Below are 24611 nucleotides of genomic sequence, written 5' to 3' on the forward strand. Positions count from 1 at the left end.
CCTGGGATCGAGGCCCGCATCAGGCTCCGCTTGGCGGGGAGCCTGCTTCCTCCTCTCTCTGTCTGCCTCTCTGCTTACTTGTGATCTCCCTCTCTGTCAAATAAATAAATAAAATCTTTAAGAAAAAAAAAGATTTAAAAACAACAGCAACAAAAAAACGGAGCTTTTAAAAAATAGCTTTATTGAGATAAAATTTGATATAAAATAAACTGCACATATCTAAAGTGTACAATTTTTTGACATGTGAATACACTTAGGAGACCATTACCGCAACAAAGATAATGAGCCTGTGTTAGTATTGTTTGCCCTGCCTTTCCTCAAGCAACCATTGATGTGCTTTCTGTCACTACAGGTTAGTTTGCATTTTTTAAAATTTTAAATGAATCAAAATGTACCTCCCCCCCCTTTTTTTTGGTTTTATTTCCGTCAGTGTAATTATTTTGAGATTTACTTATGTTGTCTGTCAATAGTCCATTACTTTTTCTTGCTTAGTAATACTACATTTTATGGATATACAGCAGTTTGTTTATCCTTTCAGCTCTTGAACATTTGAGTTGTTTCCAGTTTTTGAATATTGTAAATAATGCTGGCGTGGATATACTTACAAAAGTCTGTGGGAACTTTCATATCTCTTGGGGAAATACCTTTGATTAGAATGGCTGGATCATATGGTAGGCATATGCTTTTAACTTTTTAAAGTTTTAAGAAACGGCAGACCATTTTCCAAAGTGGTTGTACTATTTTACATTGCCACCAGTAGGATATGAGATATCCAGTCCTTCCATATTCTCTCCAATACCTGTGATTGTTTTTGATTGGAGACATTCTGGTAGGTGTGGAGTGGTAATCTCCTTGTGGTTTTAATTTGCATTTCTCTAATATCTGTGATGTTGATTATCTTTTCATGTACTTTAAAAAAAATTATTTATTTATTTGACAGAGATCACAAGTAGATGGAGAGGCAGGCAAAGAGAGAGAGGAAGAAGCAGGCTCCCTGCTGAGCAGAGAGGCTGATGTGGGGCTCGATCCCAGGACCCTGGTAACATGACCTGAGCTGAAGGCAGAGGCTTTAACCCACTGAGCCACCCAGGCGCCCCTTTTAATGTACTTTTTGCCAGCTGTATATCATCTTGGATGATGTGTCTCTGTATCACTTGATAAAACTGTTGAGTTTTAAGAGGTCTTCATTCTGGTTATAAGTCCTTAATCAGATACATGGTTAATATTTCCTACTATTTGTGTTAGCTTTCTTAGTAATGCCTTTTGAAGAACAGCAGTTTTCAATTCTAATGAACTGAAGTTTGCCAATTTTATCTTGTAGGTCTCTGCTTTTGTTGTCATATCTAAGCCATCTTTGCCTAACCCAAGGTCACAAGATGTTCTCCTTTGATTTGTGACTGAAGTTTTACAGTTTTTGGTTTTGCATTTAAGTTTCTTTGAGTTAATTTTTTTTTTTTTTTGAAGATTTTATTTCTTTATTTGACAGAGATCACAAGTAGACAAAGTGATAGGCAGCGGGGTTGGGGGGGGGAGCAGGCTCCCCGCTGAGCAGAGAGCCCCATGTGGGTCTTGATCCCAGGACCCTGAGATCATGACCTAAGTGTAAGGCAGAGGCTTAACCCACTGAGCCACCCAGGTGCCCCATTTAATTTTTTTTAATATGTGCAAAAATAAGTCAGCATTTTTTGTTTCGGGGTGTGGACTTAAACTTTTTCCAGCACCATTTGTTGAAAAGGCTGTCCTTTGTTCATTGAATTGGCTTTGCACCTTTGTCAAAAATCAACTATCTTTGTATGTATGATTCTATTTCTGTACTGTATCCTTTTCTTTTGACCCATTTTTGTCCTTCCAGATGCCTAAAACTTGATGTCTTAATTACTATGATTTTATATTAAATTGTCTTGAAATCTAGCAGTCATGGTCCTCTTTGTTCTTTCTCAAAGTTGTTTTGGCTCTTCCCATGTCCTTTTGTATATGAGTCAATTTCTACAAAAACGCTTGCTGGGATTTTATTGGAGTTAACTTGAATGCGTAAAGCAGTTTGAGGTAAATTGACATCCTACCAGTCTTGAGTTTTCAAACTCATGAACACAACTCTTCTTTCTCTTTACCTAGATCTTCTTTTAATTTCCTCCAGAAGTGTTTTTAGTGTACAGTTTCTGTACATTTTTGTCAGATTTATCCCTATTTCATGTTTTTTGGTGCTATTGTAAATGGTGATGATTTAAAATTCTGTTTCCAGTTGTTACTAGTGTAAAGAAATACAAATATTTTTGCATGTTGTTCTTGTATTCTTTACTCTTGCTAATAAACTCACTTGTAGATACCAACATTTTTTTTGTTGATATCAGATTTTCTACACATACTTAACTTTTTCATTTCCTGTCTGGATGCCTTTTTTTCCTGCCTGTGGCATCTTGTGCAGTGCTGAGTAGAAGTAATGAGAGCAAGCATCTTTACTATGTTCCTTATGTCAGGGTGAACCCCTATATGATATTATTTCTTAAATGTTTGGGGGCAATTCACCAGTGAAATTGTGTGGGCCTGATGTTTGTTTTCTTTGTGGAAGTTTTAAATGATACCTTTATTTAATTAGATATAGGACTATTTGGGTTATCTTTTTCTTCTTAAGTGAGCTTTGTTAAATTTGTACCTTCCGTAGAATTAGTCCATTTCATCCAAGTTACTGAATTTATTTGCATAGAGTCATTTATGATACTACCCTTTTATACTCTTGATGTCTGTAGAATCTGTAGTGATGTCACTTCTCTCATTACTTATACTGATAATTTGTCTTTTTTTCCCTTGTCACTTTAGCTAGAGATTAATTTGTTAATATTCTCCAAAAATCATCTTTTGGTTTCACTGCGTTTTCTGTTTCCTGTTTTATTGATCTGCTGTTTTAGTTTTCTTCTGCTTTCCATTTAGTCTTCTTTTTCAACTTAGTTATGTTGATGCTGGTATCATTAATATGATACCTTTTCTAATATAGAGGCTTACTGCTTTGTATTTCCCTTTTAAGTACAGCTTTCATGGCATCTCTCAAATTTTGACATGCATACTTCTTTTTATTCATCTCAAATACATTCTGATATACTTTTGACCCATGTATTATTCAGAAGTATGTTATTTATTTAATTGCCAGATATTTGGAGTTTTCCATAGATGTTCCTGTTACTCTAATTTCATTGTAGCTAGAGAACATATTGTAAGACTTGAATCGTTTGTAAGTTTGTTGAGACTTGTTTTATCACCCAAATATGTATCTTACGTTTTATATGTACTTAATAGGGATGTGTATTCTGCTGTTGGGTAGTGTTCTATAAATATCAATTAGATTAAATTTATTGATAACATTGAGGTGATTTCTGTATGGGAGTATCTGTTTCTCCACATCCTTTTGCAATTCTGGATTTTAGAAAAATTTAGAATGTTAGTTAATTTTAGGCTAAAAGAGTGCTTTTTATAATTTACGTTTTTGAAATGGATGAGATTTTAAGAATTTGACCTTATATTTCTTGTCCTGTGAACTGCCTCTATATACCTGACCTATCTTAATGTTCATCTTTGTTAGATTTCTGTGTAAAAATTGACTGATATCATATTCATTGTAGGTACATTTTCTTCTTTTATTTGAATTTTTTTCCCTAGCTTTGTGCAGTGACGGTATCATATCCAATGAGGTTTATCCAAGGCACTATTATTGCTAATAGGATTTTTTTTCCTTTGGGTTTCCTCAGGTAGTTTTGGGCATATAGATTTATTTGTATAATTAAGTAGTATAATTTCTTCTTTTTTTTTGTAGTTTATTTAATCTTAAACATTTTTAGCTTCTTCCATCTTTTAAATAGGATTATAATAGCTTTGAAGATTAAATCTGATTATGTAGAAAAAGTATTTTTCACAACTAGGTCTTCAGTTAATGTTAACTGATTTACACTACATATAGAATATTCAAATTTTTTAGCTTTAGGATATGTTGAAATTTCATTTTTCATTATCTTTATAAATTTGCTGTAGTTACTCAGTTGATTTGAGACTCCTTTTTTGGTTAGCCTAGTGAGAGTATAAAAGGAAGTTTGTAAATTTTTAATAAGAGATTTGCATTTCTTTAAAATGTTTTTTTACATTTCTTGTAATTTGTAATTTCAGGGTTTCATTTCTATACCCTTAACCATTTGCCACTGTGAAATCTTTGCAAAGTAATTGGACTGTTACTTAGGAAAACAAAAATTCCTGAAGTGATTGCATAGTAATTCCAGATGATACTCAGTATGGTAAAATGTTAACTTTTTGGGTGGAAATTTTAAATAGTGAAATTTGTTATAGTTCTCTTACTAAATGAACTAAAGGAAGCCTTTAAGACTGGACAATTAGTAAAGAATTTAGTGGTTAAAATAAGTTGTTAGCATTTTCCAAGTTGGATTTCACTAGTGTTTTGAAAGCACTGGTTGTAAAGTGCTGAACTTACTATATAAGTTTTGGTATAGCTCTTGAATTTATCAACATTGGCTGTTTAGATAGTTGGAATGAAGTAATGCCAACTGTTAATTGTTAACAATTGAACATAAGTGATTGTTTATAATAGGTATGTTACTGAAAACTTTTATTCAGGATTTTAGATTCTGATGTTTCTTAAAATGCTGTACAGATATTCATGCTTAGGTGTTTACATTAGAATTTCCAGTTGCAGACTTTTTTAGTGTGTCTACTAAATGACAACATTGTTAATTTGTAACTCAAAGGCTGAGGGAATATATGCTAATTGAGGGTAGAGGTATTCAACAATAAGTTGTTTTATTGCTCCTCCATCATCAATAGTATGTGTTAAGTAGTACATACTCAGTAAATAATTAATGACTCCTAAAGGTCTCTGGCTTCAGTACTCTTATAATCTTGTAAGCCACTTATCAGTAAAAAGATAGACACTAATTTTATTTTACAACTTTCTTCCTTTTAGCTGTAAATATGAAAGTGCTATGTCTTTTAGGACCTCGTGTAGTTGAAGAGATGAGTACCTAACATTTAAGCATGTGCCATATGGCCATGATAGGAGAGATTGGTTTGGTTTGGTAGGATCTGAGTAGAGTTCACAAAAGTAGTGAGTTGTGATATATGCATTGTAAGTAATTTGGGATAGGAGGTAAGTAGTATATGTTGAGGGAATGACATGGCCAAAGTTGTGTTGATGGGCTGGCGCAAATTCACAAACACAGAATAGCTTCTGTAGCAATAGGTTCGTTCGTATAAGGGTTTGTTGTATGGATATGAGAGAAAGAGAAGATGGTAATATGTTGTAGAAAGCCTCAAGTGCAGGTTATGAAATTTGTATTTCATCTGGTAAGCACTACTCTGTATACCTTTACGTTCCCATTCATAAAAATAGCGCACTATTACGCTGTTTTTGGAATTTGGAGAATGAACTCTGAAGATTGGTTTTGGTATTACATGGAATGCTATGAATTAGAATAATGAGTCTTTGTAAATGTTAATATTTTGATCTCTTATTTGGTTGATTTGTATTGCTAAATTGTAATAGCTTTCTTAGTTTTAGATGTACTGTAGTAGGGGTTAACATGGCTAAGTAATATTTTTACTTTAGACGTAAAGTGTCACAAAAACTTATGACAGATGAGTGTTTTTGAAGAATGATTCATTTAATATATTGTGAATTTTGAACATAGAAAAAGGCAATAGTTATCATGAACCAATATTTAACCTGTCACTTAGTCCCAATAATCATCAATAAACCATTGGTAAAATTTGTGATATCCACTCTACTCTTCTCTTCCCGTAGTATTTTGAGACAAGTTGCAAATACTGTATTTTCATTATTACTATTATTTTTTTTAAACTTTTTTTTTTTAAAGATTTTATTTATTTATTTGACAGAGAGAAATCACAAGTAGATGGAGAGGCAGGCAGAGAGAGAGAGAGGGAAGCAGGCTCCCTGCTGAGCAGAGAGCCCGATGCGGGACTTGATCCCAGGACCCTGAGATCATGACCTGAGCCGAAGGCAGCGGCTTAACCCACTGAGCCACCCAGGCGCCCTATTATTTTTTTTTAAAGAGAGAGAGTGCTTCAGCAGGTGGCGAGGGGCATAGGATAAGGAAGGGGAGAGAAAGAATCTTAAGCAGGCTTCAAGGTGAGCATGGAGCCTGACATGGGACGTGATTTCATGACCCTGAGATCATAACCTGAACTGAAATCAAGAGTCAGATTCTTAACTGACTGAGCCACCAGGCACCCCTTTATTACTTTATTTGTAAATGTTTTGGTGTGTCTCTAAAAGGAAAGGACTCTCTCTCTCCTGTTTCCTTTTTTAAAAAAAATATAATCACAATACTGTTAATTCCTTGACGTTATCAAGTGCCAAATCTGTGTTAAAATTTTACTTGACTCATGAAAGTCAGTATTTTTGCAGTTTTTTTTTTTTTTTTTAGTGGGAGGGGAAGATCAGGATCAAGTAAGGTGAACACATTCAGTATATCGATATGCCTGTTTTATTTCTTTTAATCTGCAAGTTCTCCTTTCACCCCTGTGGGTTTTTTGGTTTTGTTTTGTTTTACATTGCATTTTATTTTCGAAGAAAACTTGTTGGTCCCACAGAGTTGCCCCAGTCTGCATCTACTGATTGTGTTCTGATGTTGTAATTTAAAATGTTCATGTATCATGGGTATTGGATCTAGAGACTATCATATTCTCTTTTTGTTTGTTTTTTGGTAATATTTTATAAGCTGTGGTATGTTTTTTCATTAGAAGACATGTGTTGCATGATGTGTGTGTGCGTGTGTGTGTGTATATATAGTGTTATTCCCAGTAATATTTCTTGTAATAACTTCTTTTTCCTTGTTTGTGGTCAGCATAGTCTGTGCGCAGTAAACATCCGTTCATCAGTTTTCTTAAAGAATATGTAAAAGAAGTGTATCTTAAAGTTTACTTATAATTTGTATAATAGAAGCACAATATTTAATGTAAATTGAAGTTATTGATGGTGGACAAGAATGTTTTTTCAATGGAGGTTTTGTCAAGTTAAGAACATGTGATCTAGAATTTGCTAGTAAGCTAGGTTTTGGCCTCTATAACATTGAAGGTAATCTCTAAGCTTTAGTTTAACAAATTTTTAAATGGTTTTAATTTAATAGGACCTACCTCAAAAGTTATTTTGAAGATGAGATAACACATAAAATTTATTAGCACAGAAGGGCACATAATGATGATCAAATGATGATCATGATTGTTACTGTAGTTCTTTATATACCTTATTTGCTTTCTTTCTTTTTTTTTTTTTTTAATATTTTATTTATTTATTTGACAGATTACAAATAGGCAGAGAGGCAGGCAGAAAGAGAGAGGAGGAAGCAGGCTCCCTGCTGAGCAGAGAGCCCAATGTGGGGCTCGATCCCAGGATGCTGGGATCATGACCTGAGCCGAAGGCAGAGGCTTTAACCCACTGAGCCACCCTTATTTGGAAGGTGCACCACCTCTGGATGCCAAATAATATAAATTTTTTACATAGCTATTAGAGATAATTTTTTGTCTAAAAGTTAAATTTTTTAAATTGAAGTGTAGTTAACATATAGTATTAGTTTCAAGTGTACATCATTAAAAAATAGTTTATTATTATTATTAATTTTTAAAAAATAATATCTGTGCCTAGTGTGGGACTGAAACACATGATTCCATAAATGAAGAGTCACATGCCCCTCTCACTGAGCCAGCCAGGTGCCCTCTCAAGTGTACATTTTAAATTTTTAAGAGAACCTGGAGTCTGTGTTAAAGAGATAATACTCAGATAACACTAAAGAGAGAATTGGTTAACTGAAAGATAAAAATTACTTGATTTAACAAAGAGCAACAAAAAGATGAAAATAGTTGAGGGGTTAAAAGATACAGAGGAAAGAAAGAGGAATTCTAACAAGTATCTAATTAGAGTACCAGAAAGAGAAAGTAAAGATTGCAAAGAGAAGCAGAATATGAAAGTTTAAAATAGAAGAGTCATAATTTTCCAGAATTGATGAGCTTTACGCATTTTTAGGTTTAGGAAGCATAAGAAAACTTAAGATGCATCATAGTTAAAGAGCAGACCATCAGACCCAGAGCTCTTTAAAGCAGCCATAGAAAAATCAGATTTCTTAAAGAATAAAAACTGGAAAGACACAATATGCTGCTTCAACATAGGGGTGCAGAAGATAGTCAAATAGTATCTTCAAGGTGTTGAATAAAAATAACTACCTATTCTATAATCAGCTTAATTATCACTTAGAAAAACAAAATAGGGGCACCTGGGTGGCTCAATGGGTTAAAGCCTCTGCCTTCGGCTCAGGTCATGATCCCAGGGTCCTGGGATCGAGCCCCACATCGGGCTCTCTGCTCAGCAGGAAGTCTGCTTCCTCCTCTCTCTCTCTGCCTGCTTGTGATCTCTCTCTGTCAAACAAATAAATAAAATCTTTAAAAAAAAAAATAGTGACATTGTCAGAAGCACATCAACCACCTCCTCTCTGTCAAGAAAAGCAATTGGGGAAATTGATCAGCAGACCCACTGAAGAATTTCTAGAGGTTGTACTTTAGAAAGTAGGTCAATGACTCCAGAAAGGAGGTTTTGAGATGGGAGAAGTAAGGTTAACCAAGAAATTGGTAGGACTGTGGGTAAATTTAATTGCAGTATAAGAAAGTAATGGCAGTGATTGATTTGGGTTTTAAAAAATAGGACTAAAAGTATTATATCATAATAACACAAAAGGGAGTATCAAGTAGCTGATGTTTAAGTTCTGATGATTGTAGTATTGTTTTGAGCTGTGTTGTCCATTATAGTAGCAACTAGTCATACATGATTATTGAACACTTGATGTGTGACTAAACTAGTCTCCAGTTGTAAAATGCACATAAATTTCCAAAACTTAGTATGATAAAAAAAAGAATGTAATTTTTATATCTATTACATATTGACAATATTTTGAATTAAATATCATTTGTATCCTTTTTACTTTCTAAAATATGGCTATTACAACATTTGTAAGATCTTAAGTGTTGCTCATCTTACATTTCTTTGGGACATTACCAGTCTAGAGGATGGAAATTTCAAGTCCAAAGTGAATCAGTTAAGTTTACATTTTAAAATTGTAAGGGTCGGCATAGTAAAAATAGAGATAAGGGCATATAACTTCTAAGATACTTGGAGGATGGGAGTGACTAAAATTAAAGACATCCAAAAGAAGTTGGGGGAATAAAGGTAAAATAATAAGATGCAAAGTGAATTCATTTTAATGGTATTAAAGGTTCTGTGGAGGATTCCTTTGAAAATGTAGAATTTTGGAGGGCATAGAGTTAGGTCTCATTTAACCCTGATTATCTCCCAAAGTCTCCATTTTCCAAATACCATGACATTGGGAGTTACAACTTCAGCATGTGAATTTTAGGCATCATTAACGTTAAGTTCATTGCATCCTCCATATACTTTCCCTCTATTTTTACCTTAGGTAACATTATCTTGAATTTGGTGTTTACCTTTCCTGTGTATACTTTCCCTGTGTGTGTTATTTATCTTTTTGTATATTAAGCAATATATGGTTTTGTTTTACATGTTTAGCTTATGTCTGGGCCACATACTGTGTGTATTCTGTAACTTGTCCTTTCCGTTTAGTATTATTTTTATTTTTTTAACCTAATCTTATATGTTGCTCTAATACATTTGCTTTCATTGCCATTTGGTATGTGATTATGAGTGTACCATTACCCTATTGATAAATACTGAGGTTGTTTCTAAATTTTTCCTGTTACAAATTTTGAGTATTGTACATATATCAATAATTGTTACTATTCAAGTTTCTCTGGAGGTGGAATCACTGGATTATAGTGTGTGTCTATTTTCAATTTAGTTACGTGTTGCATTTCTAAGTGGTTGTACTAATTGATACTCTACTAGCAGTGTATGAGAAATTGTTTCTGCACATCTTTTCTGATAATTGACATTGTTGGACTTTTTAATTGTCCGTCTAAGGAACATGTTAATGGTGTCTTGTTTAAGCTTGAATTCCCTGAGTATGAATGATACATTTTCTTAGTTTATAGGCCACTAATGTTTTTACTCTGTTAAATACCTGTTTATACAGTTGGTCCATTTTCTTTTTAATGTAATTTTTAGTCTTTTTCCTGGGAGTTTTTATATGTTGTGGATACTAAAGCCAGGTTGCTTACATATACTGTAATTAACTCATGTCTATGGCTTGTTTTTTGTTTTTTTAATTGACAAATAGAATTTGGAAATTTTAACATCACATTTATGTTTTGGTTTTAAGAAATTTTTCTTTAACTCTGGTTCTTACATACAGTGACTTTATTTTGAAAGTTTTTTGAAATTTTTGGTTTTCACATTTAAGGCCTCAGTCTACCTGGAATTTAATTTTTATATAGTGTATTATCAAGGTTTAAATGATTTTTTTTCCCCTTATGGGTAACAGATTTTTTCCTTGTAATGAGAATTTTTAAGATTTTACTCTATTAGCTCTTCAACGCATACAATGCAATAAACAGTAACAGCGCTGTTCATTGCATCTCCAGGATTCATTTATCTTGTAACTGCCAACAAAACATAACTTGTATGTTTTGGCCACCTTCATCCATTTTGTCTATCCTCTACCTCTGGCAACCACCCATCTGTTTTTTGTATATGTGAGTTCAGTTTTTAGTTTTTTGTTTTTGTTTTTTAAAATCAGATTTACATGTAAGTGAGATCATACATAAGTATTTGTCTTTCTCTGACTTAGCATAATATCCTTCTCTGACTGAGCATCCATGTTGTTGTAAATGGTAGGATTTCCTTTTTTTTTTTTTTAATGCCTGAATAATATTCCACACCACATTGTCTTTATCCATTCATCCATCGAAGGACATTTAGGTTAGTTTCCATGGCTTGGTTGTAAATTTTGCAGTGAACATGGGGATGCAGGCATCTTTTTTGAGATAGTGATTTCCTCTCCTTCAGGTAAATTCCCAGGAGTGGAATTGCTAGATTGTATAATGATACTTTTAACAAAATTCGTGGGTGGGGGGGACCTTTACTGTTTTCCATAGTGGCTGCACAGTTTACATTCCTACCAGTAGTACACAAGGAATCTCTTTTTTCCACATTCTCACCAATACTTTTTATTTCTTGTCTTTTTGATAATAGCCTTTCTAACAGGTGTGAGGTGGTACTTCATTGAGGTTTTGAATTGCATTACTCTGATGACCTGTGTGATGTTGAGTACTTTCTTACATACTTATTGGCCATATACTTGTCTTCTTTGGAAAGATGTTTATTCAGATCATCTGCCCATTTGTAATTGTTTTACTTTTTTCCGAGTCATATGAATTCTTTATATTATAATTCTTGAATATTATCAAGTACCATAGTATCCCCTTATTCGCAGGGGGTACATTCTATCCAGTGGATGCCTAAAACTAAATAGTACCTAATTCTATATATATTGAGTTTTTTGTTGTACATGCATACTTGTAAACTTTAACTTACAAATGAGGTACAGTAAGTGATTAGCAACAATAACTAATAAAATAGCACCATTTATAGTTAGGTGAATTTGATTTCTCTCTTTCTCTCTCTCAGAATGTTTTATTGTACTGTACTTACTCACCCTTCTGGTGATTCGATAAAATGGCTGTGTGATGAGATGGAGTGAGTGAATGACACAGGCATTGTGATGTAGGATTAGGATGGTATTAACCTTCTGACAGTACTTCCGAAGAGGGATCATCTGCTTCCAGACTGCAGTTGACCATGTGTACCTGAAATTGTAGATAAGAGGGGCAACTGTTTATGACTTGGAAATATTTTCTCGCATTCTGGAGGTCTTTAGGTTGCCTTTGCTTTTGTGTCAAATCCAAAAAATCATTACCTAGGCTGTGTTAAGGAGCTTATCACCTGTGTTTTTTTTTCTAGGAGTTTTATGGTTTCAGGTCTTATGTTCAAGTATTTAATCTGTTTTGAGTTAATTTTTGTGTATGGTATGAGGTAGTATTCTAGTTTCATTCTTTTGCATGTAGCTGTTCAGTTTTCCTAGTATCATTTATTGAATAGACTTTGTTTCCCCATTTTCTGTTTTTGGCTTTTTTTTCATAAACTAATTGACCCTAAATATGTGGGATTTTTGATCCACTAATCTGTGTATCTGGTTTTTATGCCAGTACCATCCTATTTTGATTACTAATTTGAAATCAGGAAGTGCGATGCCTCCGGCTTTCTTGTTCTTTCTCAAAATCACTTCGGCTATATGGGTCCTTTGCAGTTCCATACAAATAGTAGGATTGTGTAGTCTATGTCTGTGAAAAATGCCACTGGAATTTTGATAGGGATTACATTGAAACTGTAGATTGTTTTGGGTAGTATGAACATTTTAACTATTGATTTTTCTAATTCATGAGCACAAAATGTCTTTCCATATATTTGTCAATTTTTTCATTTTAATTTTTTAAGCTTCATTTTTAAACATTCAAGATAACATAAAAGTGGTATGACTGGTACAGTTAATACACAAATCCTTCCTTTTGGAGAACATTAAAGGAAATCTAGATAATTTCATACCATCCCTAAGTATTTTATTGTGTGTCTCTAACAGATGTAATCTCAGGATGATATTCATACCATTGTTATGCTTAAATAAAATATAAAATAGTCTGTTAATATAATCTAATTTCCAGTAGTAGTCCAAATTTCTCAATTGCCTTGAAAATGTCTTTCCCCCCTTTCAAATCAGGAATCAAGGGAAGTCGATATGTTGATTTAGTTAATGCCTTTTAAAAAAATTTTTTTAAACATTTTTTAAAAGATTTTATTTATTTTTTTTGACAGAGATCACAAGTAGGCAGAGGGCAGGCAGAGAGAGAGAAGGGGAAGCAGGCTCCCCACCGAGCAGAGAGCCCCATGTGGGGCTTGATCCCAGGACCCCCAGGATCATGACCTGAATGTAAGGCAGAGGCTTAACCCACTGAGCCACCCAGGTTCCCCTAGTGAATGCCTTTTAAGTCTCTTTATAAAGAGAAACTGGGTCATCTATGTGATTTTCTACTTTGTTGATTTCGGTGATTATACCTCCATGTCATTTGATATGTTCCTCATACCTTATTTCTTGAGCCAGTAAGCACTCGTAACATGGATAGCTTTGATACTTACTTGCTTGAAGTACCATTTCTTGGTCCAGACCCCTATTAGCCATTTCTTTATGAATGTTCCGGTTCCTCTGGGTGGGTAGTGGTCCTTAGAGACCACAGTAATGTGAGAGCAAAGGTGTTAATTGCTGTTAGGTTGTTATTACTTCAAAGCTTTTAGTGGACAGAGCTAGTAGTGTTTTGAAGACAAATACTGTGAGCTCATTTGTTATTTTCAGCTTACATTTAACTTTATAATTTTTACTTTTCTGATTTTATATTTGTACCTCTTGTACATTGAATGTTTTTGCTTGCTAATATTAACAAAATACTGCATATGTATACTAGTTTTTTTTAAAGGAACATCAGTACTACACTGACATTGTAATTACTGAATATAGTTTGAGGTTTCTTTGCAGTTATTTTTGTCCTAATAGTGTAATTACAGAATTTTGAAGTTTATTGAGAGAATTCTATGTGTGGTTGTACTACCAAGTTGATAGTTAGGTTTAATGGTTTCATTTTCCTTTTGATTTTTAAGGACCCTCCCATTTTTGGCTTAATTTTCCCAAGTGAAAGTAAAACAAACTACATTTATAATGATCCTTAAATTCCTGTCTACTCTAATTTGCTGTTTCTATCCCATTATAGATATCATTTTCATTAATTTTTGGTTTATATCCTTATCCAATATAAACAAACGTGAACTGCTTCTTACATTCTCCCTCCCATCACCCTAGAGAGAAAGAGGCAGTGTATACAGGCTATAACAGCTATAACTTCCTTTTTAATGGTAAGTGTATCCTGGAAATCATTCCATGGTTATAAGTGGAATTTTTTTTTTCCTGGTACCGCTATATAGAAAGTACATGAGTGTCTCTGTTCCCAGTAGCCTGCCCAATTTTTAGAGTATATTGTTCAGTGATTGGGGTTTTGCTAGTCTAACACATGAGATGGCACTTAAATGTATTAATTTGAATTGGTTTTTATTGTAAGCAAGATGAAATGGCTTTTCAGTTTAATCTTTTGCCTATTTTTTTATGGGGGTAATGTCTTTCTAAATTTTCTCAAGTCTGTATTTTAAGTTTATATGCACATTTTGATCCAAGTTATTTGGGAACCATTTCAAAATTTCATTTAATCAAGCTAAAACAATTGAATTTTTATTTTTCTTTTTCCCCATCAAACAAAGTGTCTTACTGTGTTTGAGCAAATATGGTCTGTACAATTTCTTCTTTATGGAATTTATTGAGTTACTGTTTAGTAGCTTATGATCTGCTTTTGTGACTTTCATGGGTATTTAAATACAAGGATGAATTGCATATAACTGAAACATAACAGCTTGAGAACTTAAAAAACTATGGTACACCAGTATACTAGAATGTGATGAAAATGTTGATAAAATGAAGTATATTGGTAGTGTTGAGTTTTTAAAGAATCTCTAAACTGTTTTGTTAAATGAAAGGAAGACGGTGTGAAGCAGCATTTGTGGTGTGATTCTCTTCTATGAATATTAGAAACAGATAAGTATAAGTTTTTGAAAGGAATTTTAATAAATTTAATGATTTTTGAGCTGGGGAGAACTTCACATTTTCTAATTTTTGGACTTGAGTTTTCTAAATATTTGGAAGTAATTAATTGAATATTACCAATGCTATTGCATATGGTTTGTGTTCTTTTTAATTTCCCTTCTACCCTGCCATGAGTAGTGACTGCAGGAATTATTTTATCCTTTTATATATGAATTTGTCATGTATATGGCAAAAATATATCATTCTGGTGTTTTCTTGAGTCTTATGAAAATGGTATGCCCATTTTATGTTTTCTGTGACTTAATTTTTGACTTTAACGATGTTTTTAATTATTAGCTATGCTTTTGTAGTTAAACAATATTCATTGCAGTATAGTATTAATCTGTGAAAATACCCTGATGTATTTCTCTTCTTGTTGGAATTCAACTGGCTCATATACCATTTTGACTTAAGAATAGTGCTGCTCTGAACACTTTCGTACTACTTGGTGCATGTCGGCAAGTTTTTTAGAGTATATATCTAAGAATAAATAGTGCTATAATGTGTAGAGTATGTTGAGCTTTTCAAGGTAATACTAGATTATTTTTCAAAGTATTGCTCCAATTTATGTTAACAGTATATAAGAGTTCTTGCCGTTTCACATTCTCATCAGCCCTTGGTCAAGTATTAAATTCATTAATTATTAACATTTTAGTGTGTAATATTTTCTTTGGTCTTGCTTTATATTTTCCTCATTATTAATGAAGTGTTACATTTTATTTTTCCCTCAATATCTTTATGGCCATTAGTGTTTCTACTTTTGTGAAATTTTGTCAAATACCTACTTGTATCTTTGCCTAATAAAAATTTGAATTTAACCAGATTTTTAGTTTTTTTATGTATTATTGTCACTGATTTTCTATTGGTTATATGTGTTGCTAATATTCTCTCCTAGTTGGTAGTTTTCCTTGGCACTTCTTAATGCTGTGTTTTGATGAACAAAAGCTGCTAATTTTAATGGATAGAGTTTTAATATGGCTATAAGTTCTCTGTGCTGTCATAATTAAAATTATTTATGTGTTCTTTTTCTACCCATTTAAATATTTCCCTTGTTCTTTTGGGAATCTTAGCTGTTGATTGTTGGAAATCTTTAAAGCAGTCTCTAATAATGGTTTTTAAGTTTTCATCTCTTGTTGGGATACAGTTTCTTTTATAGAGATTTTGTGGCCACTCTGTGGGAGAATTTATTAATAGTTTTCATGGTTTATTTTCTTGTGTTTTAACTTAAAAAGTCCCACATATTCAGATCATGAAGATACTTTCATACATTACAAAAATTTTTAAAGTTATGCCTTTTACAGTGGTCTCTAATTCATCAGAAATTTATTTTTTGTTTGTGTATTGTATTAAGGATCCAATTTCTTTTTATCTTTTTTCTTCCCCCCCTCCCCCTTTATAGAGATAGCCAGTTAAAATTACAGTTCCATTTCTTCACATTTTAGGTAAATATATGTTAGGGTGAAGGCTAAGTTACTGTATTAAATGCAGAACATAGTGTTATAAATAGACAAGTTTATTTCTCATAAGCTAAAGTCGTGCTGGTTTAAGAAAATGGTATCAGTCTCCTTGATGAGGTTATTCACTGCTCCAGCTTTCTTTCACCTTGTTGCTTCTTTATTTTCTAAGCTTTTGTTCTTGTCTGCATGGTCTGATAATATATAATTGTGCTGTTTATTTTTTCCTTTTGCTATTCTCACACTGAGGTTTGTCTGTTCTTTTATTTTGTTTAAAACTCAATTTTGTTTTTTATTGATCCTTTCAGTGTATCCTTGCCATCCGTAGTCTGTATTTTTATTGCGTTGTAGGAGTTAGTGCTTCCCCACAGCTTCTGGTAGGTAGCTAGCACCCAGTGCATGTCTCCTTGGCAGCACCTCTGTGTTTAAAGAAATACTCACTGAGTACCTGCTTTTCTGAGAATCTAGCTTTTCTCATGTACTTGATGTTGGTTGGCATCCTTGCCCCTATGACTTTGGGTCATGGTTCCTTCCTTTCCAGAAAAGAAAGTCTTTGGGCAGTTCTCAGTCCTGAAACCTAACAGAGCCCAGGGATTCTAGTCAACCTACCTCAGTCTTCAGTTCTTGCTTGCCTTCTGGGTAGCTTCAGCAGGCCTTCTACCTGGGAGTGGTAGATGGTACTTAGAAACCTTTCAAGTACTGAAATGAATATAAAACGTCATTTAATTTTTCTGCTCATACTATTTTTTACACCTATTTTTTTTCTTTTACATGCAGATTGTATCTTTGCATATTAACATTTTCCTGATTTGTGGGATGTTCACTTCTCACGAAATGGTTATTTTTGTTACACAGGAGAAAAAGTTTCTGTGGTCAGATTTTAAAAGGGACACCAGTGTCTATCTTAACACTTAATTTCCTTTTTAATTGAATCTACCATTACTTGACATCCATTTTAGGTGAATTTTGAGAATACCTATTTTTAGTAGGGATTGTTAATCCAAATTTAAGTTTTAATTCAGTTTTTGTTTCAGCAGTCACTACTGTGGAACATCTATCAATCACTATTTTGTTGAGTCATTTGGTTGTTTTTTTTTTTAAAGATTTTATTTATTTACTTGACAGATAGAGATCACAAGCAGGCAGAGAGGCAAACAGAGAGGAAGGGAAACAGGCTCCCTTTAGAGCAGAGAACCCAATGCAGAGCTTGATCCCAGGACCCTGGGATCATGACTTGAGCCGAAGGCAGAGGCTTTAACCCACTGAGCCACCCAGAGCCCTCAGTCATTTGATTTTTTTCTCTCTTCCAGCTTAAGTGTCTATGCCAAGATAGATCAAGTAAAACTGTGCCATCAGTTAATGTGGAAACATTAATATTTTCAGTACAATACATAGAATGGTGAGCTTTATACTCAGTGGAAAGACCAACATAATTAAAAAAAATGTTTATAAACATTTTCAGTAATTTTGGTAAAAATATCTAGAATTTCAAATAACTTGATATTCTGCTGACTCAGATATGAAGGCTGTTAAACCTGTTCTTGTAGCAGCATGTGTGAAATCATTTGAGGGAGAAAAAAAGCCCACAAATAAAGGATTTTTTTTAAGAAATCAACAAGACTTTGTCATTCCTACTTCCTACATACATTGTACGAAGGAGAGGGTGTCCTGCATGCATCACATCAGGATTACAGGCTTTCTTTTATACTTCAGTAGATCTAAGATTCCTCATTCCTCATCTCCAGATTTACTTATGAATCCACTGGGATGGAAGCATTTTGACTCATACATCTAAAAAGCAAACTGATAAGACCTATTGAAAAGAATTCAGGTATACTTTTGAAAAGTATGGGAGTCTTTGTTTTTTGAGAACTAGGGCAATTGTTAATAAGCATTCATTCACTTATTTAGTCAGCAATTACATGTGCGCCCTGTGCTTGGTTGGCACCTAATATTGTAGTGAACACTGCCCATGTGGGCCAGGCATGCTGTCTGGTAATCAGTGTTTGTGGATCATAACATTTAATCCCAAGGATTTTGATACAAATGTTCTGTCCATGTTATGAATGAGGAAGCTTAGAATAGTTAAGTAATTTCCTAGTTACATAGCTGGTAGGTGGAAGCTAAACTATGAGCACCTTTTCTTAATGCTATATTGCATTCTTGGCTGTAAAAACAATGAAAATTAGGATAATCTCTCACATCAACAGTCCAGAAAAAGAAAAAAATCGTATGATAATAGCAGTAGATGCAGAAAAAGCATTTGACGGAATCCAGCATCCACTTACAAAAACTAGAAGTAGCTTCTAGTTTTAGGAGAACTTCCTCAGCTTGATGAAAAAACATCTGTGGTTACCTGGGTGGCTCAGTCGATTAAGCTTCTGCTTTTTCAGGTCATGATCCCAGGGTCCTGGGAGGGAGCCCTGCATCAGGCTCTCTGCTTGGCAGGGAACCTGTTTCTCCCTCTGCCTGCTCTGCCTGCCACTCCCTGTGCTTGTGCGTGAGCCATTTCTCTCTGACAAATAAATAAACAAAATCTTTAAAAAACTCTACAAAGAAACTACAGCTAACATCATACTTAATGTGCAGAAACTCAGCACTTTGTAGGAGGCAAGGACATTCCCTCTCATCGGTTCCTTTAAACATTCTATTGGAAGTTTTTGCTGATGTGGTAGGGCAAGGAAAGGAGACAAAAGGTATACAGATCAAGAAGCAAAACATAAAATTTTTGTTCGCAGATGACGTGATAGCCTGTGTAGAAAATCTGAAAGAAATGACAAAAAGTCTGGAACTAATGCACTATTGCAAGATACAAAGTTAACATACAAGTCACTTGCTTTTCTGTGTATCAGTGGTGAACAAATGTAGTTTGAAATGAAAAAAAAAAATACTTTTTTTTTTTTAAAGTGATAGAAGTATATTAAGTGAAGATACAGAAAAAGCTCTCAAGAGTGAGAGGGGTCCCAACAGCGTTGCCTAAAACACCATACTCTTGACTGCATCCCAGAAAATGAAATAGCTAGGTATTAATCTAACACAAAATATAGAAGATCTTTGTGAGGAAAACTACAAAATTCTGATGAATGAAATAAAACCCAAAATAAGTGGAGAGATAGTCCATGTTTGTGGATAAGAAGCCTCAGTAGTGTCAAGATGTCAGTTCTTTCCAACTTGATCTATAGATTTAATGTAGTCCCATTCAAAATCAGAGCAAGTTATTTTCTGGATATCAGCAAGCGGTTTCTGAAGTTTCTGGGCAGGTTGTGGGGGGCACAGAAGATACAGAATAGCCAACACAATATTGAGGAAAAACAAGACTGTAGGTTTGACACTACCCAACTTCAGCACTTACTGTGAAGCTACAATAATCAAGAGAATTTTTTTCTGATGAAAAAATAGACAAATAGGTCAGTGGAACAGAATAGAGAGCCCAGTGTAGAGCCCCCTGTAAATACAGTTGACTTATCTTTGACAAAGGCTCAAATGCAATACCATGGAGCATATACAGTCTCATTAACAAATGCTGCTGGAAACAATTGGACAGCCACTTGCAAAAGAATGAATTGAGACACAGTTAACGCTCTAAAGAAAAATTAATTCCATGGATTTAAGGTTTCTCCTTATCTTTTCATGGTTTGATAGCCCGTTTTGTTTTACTTCAGAAAAATATCCCATTGTCTGGGCATACCACCGTTTAGTTATTCATTCAATCTACTGAAAGACTTGGTTGCGCCCAAGTCTTGACAACTATTAATAAGGTTGCTATAAATATCTCTGTGCAGGGTTTTGTGTGTACATTGAATTTCAGTTCCTTTGGGTAAATACCAAGGTGCACAATTGTTGGATTGTGTGGTAAGAGTATATTTGTTTTATAAAACTTCCAAACTATTTTCTAAAGTAACTCCCCCTCACCAGGGATAGGGTTGGGGGAAGGATGAATAGAGCAGAGCATAGAGAATTTTTTTAGGGCAGTGAAAATACTGTATACAACACAGTAATGATAGAAATATGTCATTATATATTTGTTCAAACCCATTGAATGTACAGATCAAGAGTGAACCCTCAGGTAAACTGAATTTTCAGTGATTATGATGTGTCACTGCAAGTTGATCCTTGGTAATAGCTGTACCACTGTGCTGGGAGGTTTTGATAATGAGGGACACAATGTATGTTTGGGGACAGGGAGTATATAGAAATCTCTGTTGCTGCCTTCTCATTTTTATTATAAACCTAAAACTGCTCTTAAAAAATAAAAGCACAAAAAGAAAATATTTTTATTGTTGATAGTGAACCAATACGTAGGTGAAAGGAAAGAAGGAAAAACTTTGGCTTTGTGGAAAAGGGAGAAAGACTGACAAGAAAGTAGAGTTAATTTTTCTTTTTTAGGGGTTGAAATTTTAAGCTATTCCCAATAGTATAACACCTGACATTTGTTTTTCAGTGAATATTTGAAAAATATAGATAAGTGACAGGTTCATATTTTTAAAGTTAAAGATGTTTTATGTTAATGTTTTTTGTTTTTTGTTTTTTATAGAGAGGATCTGACGAACTACTCTCAGGCAGTGTTCTCAGTAGTCCAAACTCTAATATGAGCAGCATGGTGGTTACAGGTAAGTGTTTCTTTCTTAACAGTGTTGCTTAATTATTTACCATTTTATGGGGCAGAATATTAAAACTAAAATTTATAGTCTTTTGTGAGAATAGCCTTTTCTAATTTATGTTAAGTGTTTTAAATGTTTCGGTTGAAATGCTGCAGAGTAAAATTTTAATAGAGTATATATGTGTAAAAAATTGTGTAAAGTGTGTAAAGAATGTATTAAAGTAAAAAACCTAAACTTGGTGACTTCTGTGGACAAGTACCTAACTAAGTCTTTTTGCCTTTTTAAAAAAGATTTTATTTATTTATTTGACAGACAGATCACAAGTAGGCAGAGAGGCAGGCAGAGAGAGAAGAGGAAGCAGGCTCCCTGCTGAGCAGAGAGCCCGATGTGGGGCTCAATCCCAGGACCCTAGGATCATGACTTGAGCAGAAGGCAGAGGCTTTAACCCACTTGAGCCACCCAGGCGCCCTTTATTGCCTTTTTTAAATCACAAAAATATAAACCTTTTTCTTTCATGTTCTAAATCCTCCCATTCTTGCCCTTTTGTACTTTTGTTTTTAGTTTTTGCGTTTGCGTGTCTTAGAATATTTTTTACATAGTCCTCACCACCCCCCTGCCCACCCCACTTCCCTGAGGCATATGTTCCAAGACTCACAGTGGATGCCTGAAACTGCAGGTGGTATAAAACCCTAAATATACTATGCTTTTTCCTATACGTACATACATACCTATGATAAAGCTTAGTTTATAAACTGGGCATATTAAGAGATTAACAACAACTAAAAATGGAAGAAGGATAACCGTATAGTATTATGAAGGGTGTACTCACCCTTTGTCTTCCTAAGATGATGTGAGATGATGAGATGGTTGTGTGATAAGATGAAGCTAGGTGAATGGTGTAGGTGTTGTGATACAATGTTATGGTACAGTATCTCAGAAGGTCTGCTCCTGGGCTGTGATTGACAACTGGTAACTAAAACCATGGAAAGCAAAACTGCAGATAAAGGGAATTACTGTGTTTTAAGTATTCTGCATCCCACAAGCTCTAAAGCCCAACTAAATAAAAAAAAGATTCAGCTACATAGTTGTCTTTTTTTGTGTGTTTTCACCCTTTTTTCTTTGCTCTAATAATATTTTAATTGCTTGAATTGAGTTCCTTAATGTTCTCTCCCTATGATCTTCATACTTAGGATATTTTTCTTGTATATGTGTGAAATAACATTGTTAGTTGTTTGTAATGTCTATAAAAACTAAACTCTAGTTTAGTTTTATAGACCCAAATTTGAATCTGATAATGATGATGACGACAACAACAACTGAATTAGTTTACCTTATAACCCTGCATTTTACATTGTTTACCTAAAATCAGAGTTCCTTTCGTGAATTACTTGCTTGAGGAATTAATTGTATTGGATAGTAAAAGGGTTGTAAAAGACTAGAAGCATTTTGATTTACTTTAGGTAGCTATTGCTTATGTTATGTACACTTCAGCACGCACATGCACATGCCTGGCAGTTCAGTTAAATAAAAACTGTAGTGAAGTACTTACCAAATATAGTCATAATGGTGTGGAAATGTATTTGCCCACACATCGTTATTATTGACTTTTCCATGATTATAAAACAAAGTCACTAGGCCATAGTTTTTTGATAGTCAAAGTATGGTATACAAATAATTAAACAGGTTCAAATGTCTGTAATGGTGCTTTGCTAGTTTCATTTTTTAAAACAATATATGTAGTGATGAATAGTTGAAACATTTTAAAAATTAATATGTAGGGCTATGGCAGAGTAATAGCCTTCCCTTCTCCCCCTGAGATGCCCTCCAAAATGAAAAACTATGAAATTATATAAAGTATATTGGAAAAATGTTGTCTGGAATTAATGAACAGACAGTAGTAGATAATGATCTCTGAAAGAAGGGAATAAGATCATTATCACATGAGGTGAATCCCATAATCACTTTGGCTTCCTGCCTTGGGTTATATACAGGAAAGGGGAATCTAAGCAGAGTATGGAAGTCTTACTGAGCTTGAATTCCAGCTTTGGAATTCAAAGCTGTTCAGACATCTGGGATTTGTGGAGAAGGGTCCTGGAAAAGGTAGCTGTCCAGAGGTTTAAGCATAGAGCAGGGATCAGAATTCAGTGTGGGGATTCATTTGATTGAGCATTTTTGAATAATAGCTGGGCTGCCTGTGCAGGTTGAGAACTCCGCATGGTCCGTTAGAACTGAGCCTGCTTTGGGACTGAGAGCTAGAATAGTGGTTTCAAAAGGTTGTTTAGTGCTCTGAGACCTTAGAGTTCTGGAAAGTCAGAATGCAGACATCTTGGCGAGAAACTCAGGCATTTAATTTAGACTACAGAAAGCCCAGTCTTGTAGAAAATGGATCACACACTATATTAAGTGCCAACCTTAAGACTAAGTTAAGAAACTGAGATAGTTTAGCCTGACAACACATTAAGGATCACCAGTAATTTTAATTGCTTGTCTAAACCAAACAGTACCCCCTAAGGAAGACATGATTCAGTCTTCATTTTGTGAACTGTCATTCACACTATCCACCATTGTCATTCACAATATCTACCAATATCCACCATTAGAAATCACAAATTATGGAAAGCATGAACATTCCATAAAGTAGAGAAGCATTAAATAGGAGCAGACACCAAAATGATAGATAATGAAATTAACAGACAAGGACTGTAAATATTTTTAAAGCTATAAAGGAAAATACTATGTAGTGAGTGAACACATAGAGGTATGTGTTAAGAGAGAAGAAGAGGTAGCATATAGAAATCTCTGAAATATATTTGAGATGAAAAACAGACTGGAGACAACTGGAGAAAAGTTATTGAACTTGAATACACATGGATAGAAATTAAGTTTTCCGGAGAGAAGAAAATGAATCAGCCTAATATATGTATAAGCTGTCTAATACATGTATAATTGGAGTACTAGTGAGGAAGTAAAGGAAAACTTCTAAAATTTTAAGAAAAATATCAAGTTGGATAAATAAAAAGAACCAAACTTAGGCACATAATAGTCAAAATATTGAAAACTAATGATAAAGAGCAAATCTTACAGTCAGGAAAAAGCCATTTTACAGGTGACCAACACCTTTACTAAAGGGTGGGAAGCTAACTTTGGATTGAATAGAATGACACTATGTAAAAACTTGGATTTGCAGGAAGTAACCAGGAGTACCAGGAATGGCAAGTGTGTGTGTAAATTAAAAAGATTTTCTTTTATTCCTTTAAGTCTCTTTGAAAGACTGTACACTAAAAAAAAAAAAAAACAAACCTTTGTATTATGTGGTTTATTTATATATGTAGATGTTCTTAGGACAACAGCACTAAGTGAAAATAGAATTTTACAGTTACAGGGTTTTTATTATTTATATGAAATGATAGAATATTAACTCTTTTATGTAGATTCTATTAAGGCTGTATATTGAGATAATTGCCAAAAAAAAAAAAAAAAGATACAAGGAAGTATAGTTAAATGTGAATAGAGAAAAAGTTGGAGGACCGATTTCCTATTTTCAAATGTTATTATAAAGCTGAGTAGTCAAAACAATGTCACATTGGCATAAAGAAAGATAAATAGATTAATAGAACAGAATAGAATCCAGAAATAAACCTGTGTAATTATGGACAGCTAGTTTTTGACTAAGGTAGCCATATGTTTAAACAAAACAAAGCAAAAAAAAACAAAGTTGGATCTATATCTCATACCATAGTTAAGAATTATCTCTAAGTGGGCCATACATGATGTAAATAAAATCCAAAACTATAAAGCTTCTAGAAGACATAGTAGAAAATCTTTATGACTTTGGGTTAGGA

General features: G+C 33.9%; 1 protein-coding gene across 4 annotated transcripts in view; it reads left to right on the forward strand.

The window, feature by feature from the left end:
* The window catches only part of PTBP2 (polypyrimidine tract binding protein 2), an 83755-nt gene that overhangs the window by 3616 nt on the left and 55528 nt on the right, over nt 1–24611 (forward strand). For all 4 annotated transcript variants that reach the window (XM_044238738.1, XM_044238735.1, XM_044238736.1 and 1 more), the window contains exon 3: nt 20703–20778. In XM_044238738.1, the coding sequence (XP_044094673.1) occupies nt 20703–20778 (76 nt within the window). The remainder of the gene's footprint in view (nt 1–20702; nt 20779–24611) is intronic.

This window comes from Neovison vison, chromosome 2 (assembly GCF_020171115.1).
Source record: "Neovison vison isolate M4711 chromosome 2, ASM_NN_V1, whole genome shotgun sequence".
NCBI classification, from domain to species: domain Eukaryota; kingdom Metazoa; phylum Chordata; class Mammalia; order Carnivora; family Mustelidae; genus Neogale; species Neogale vison.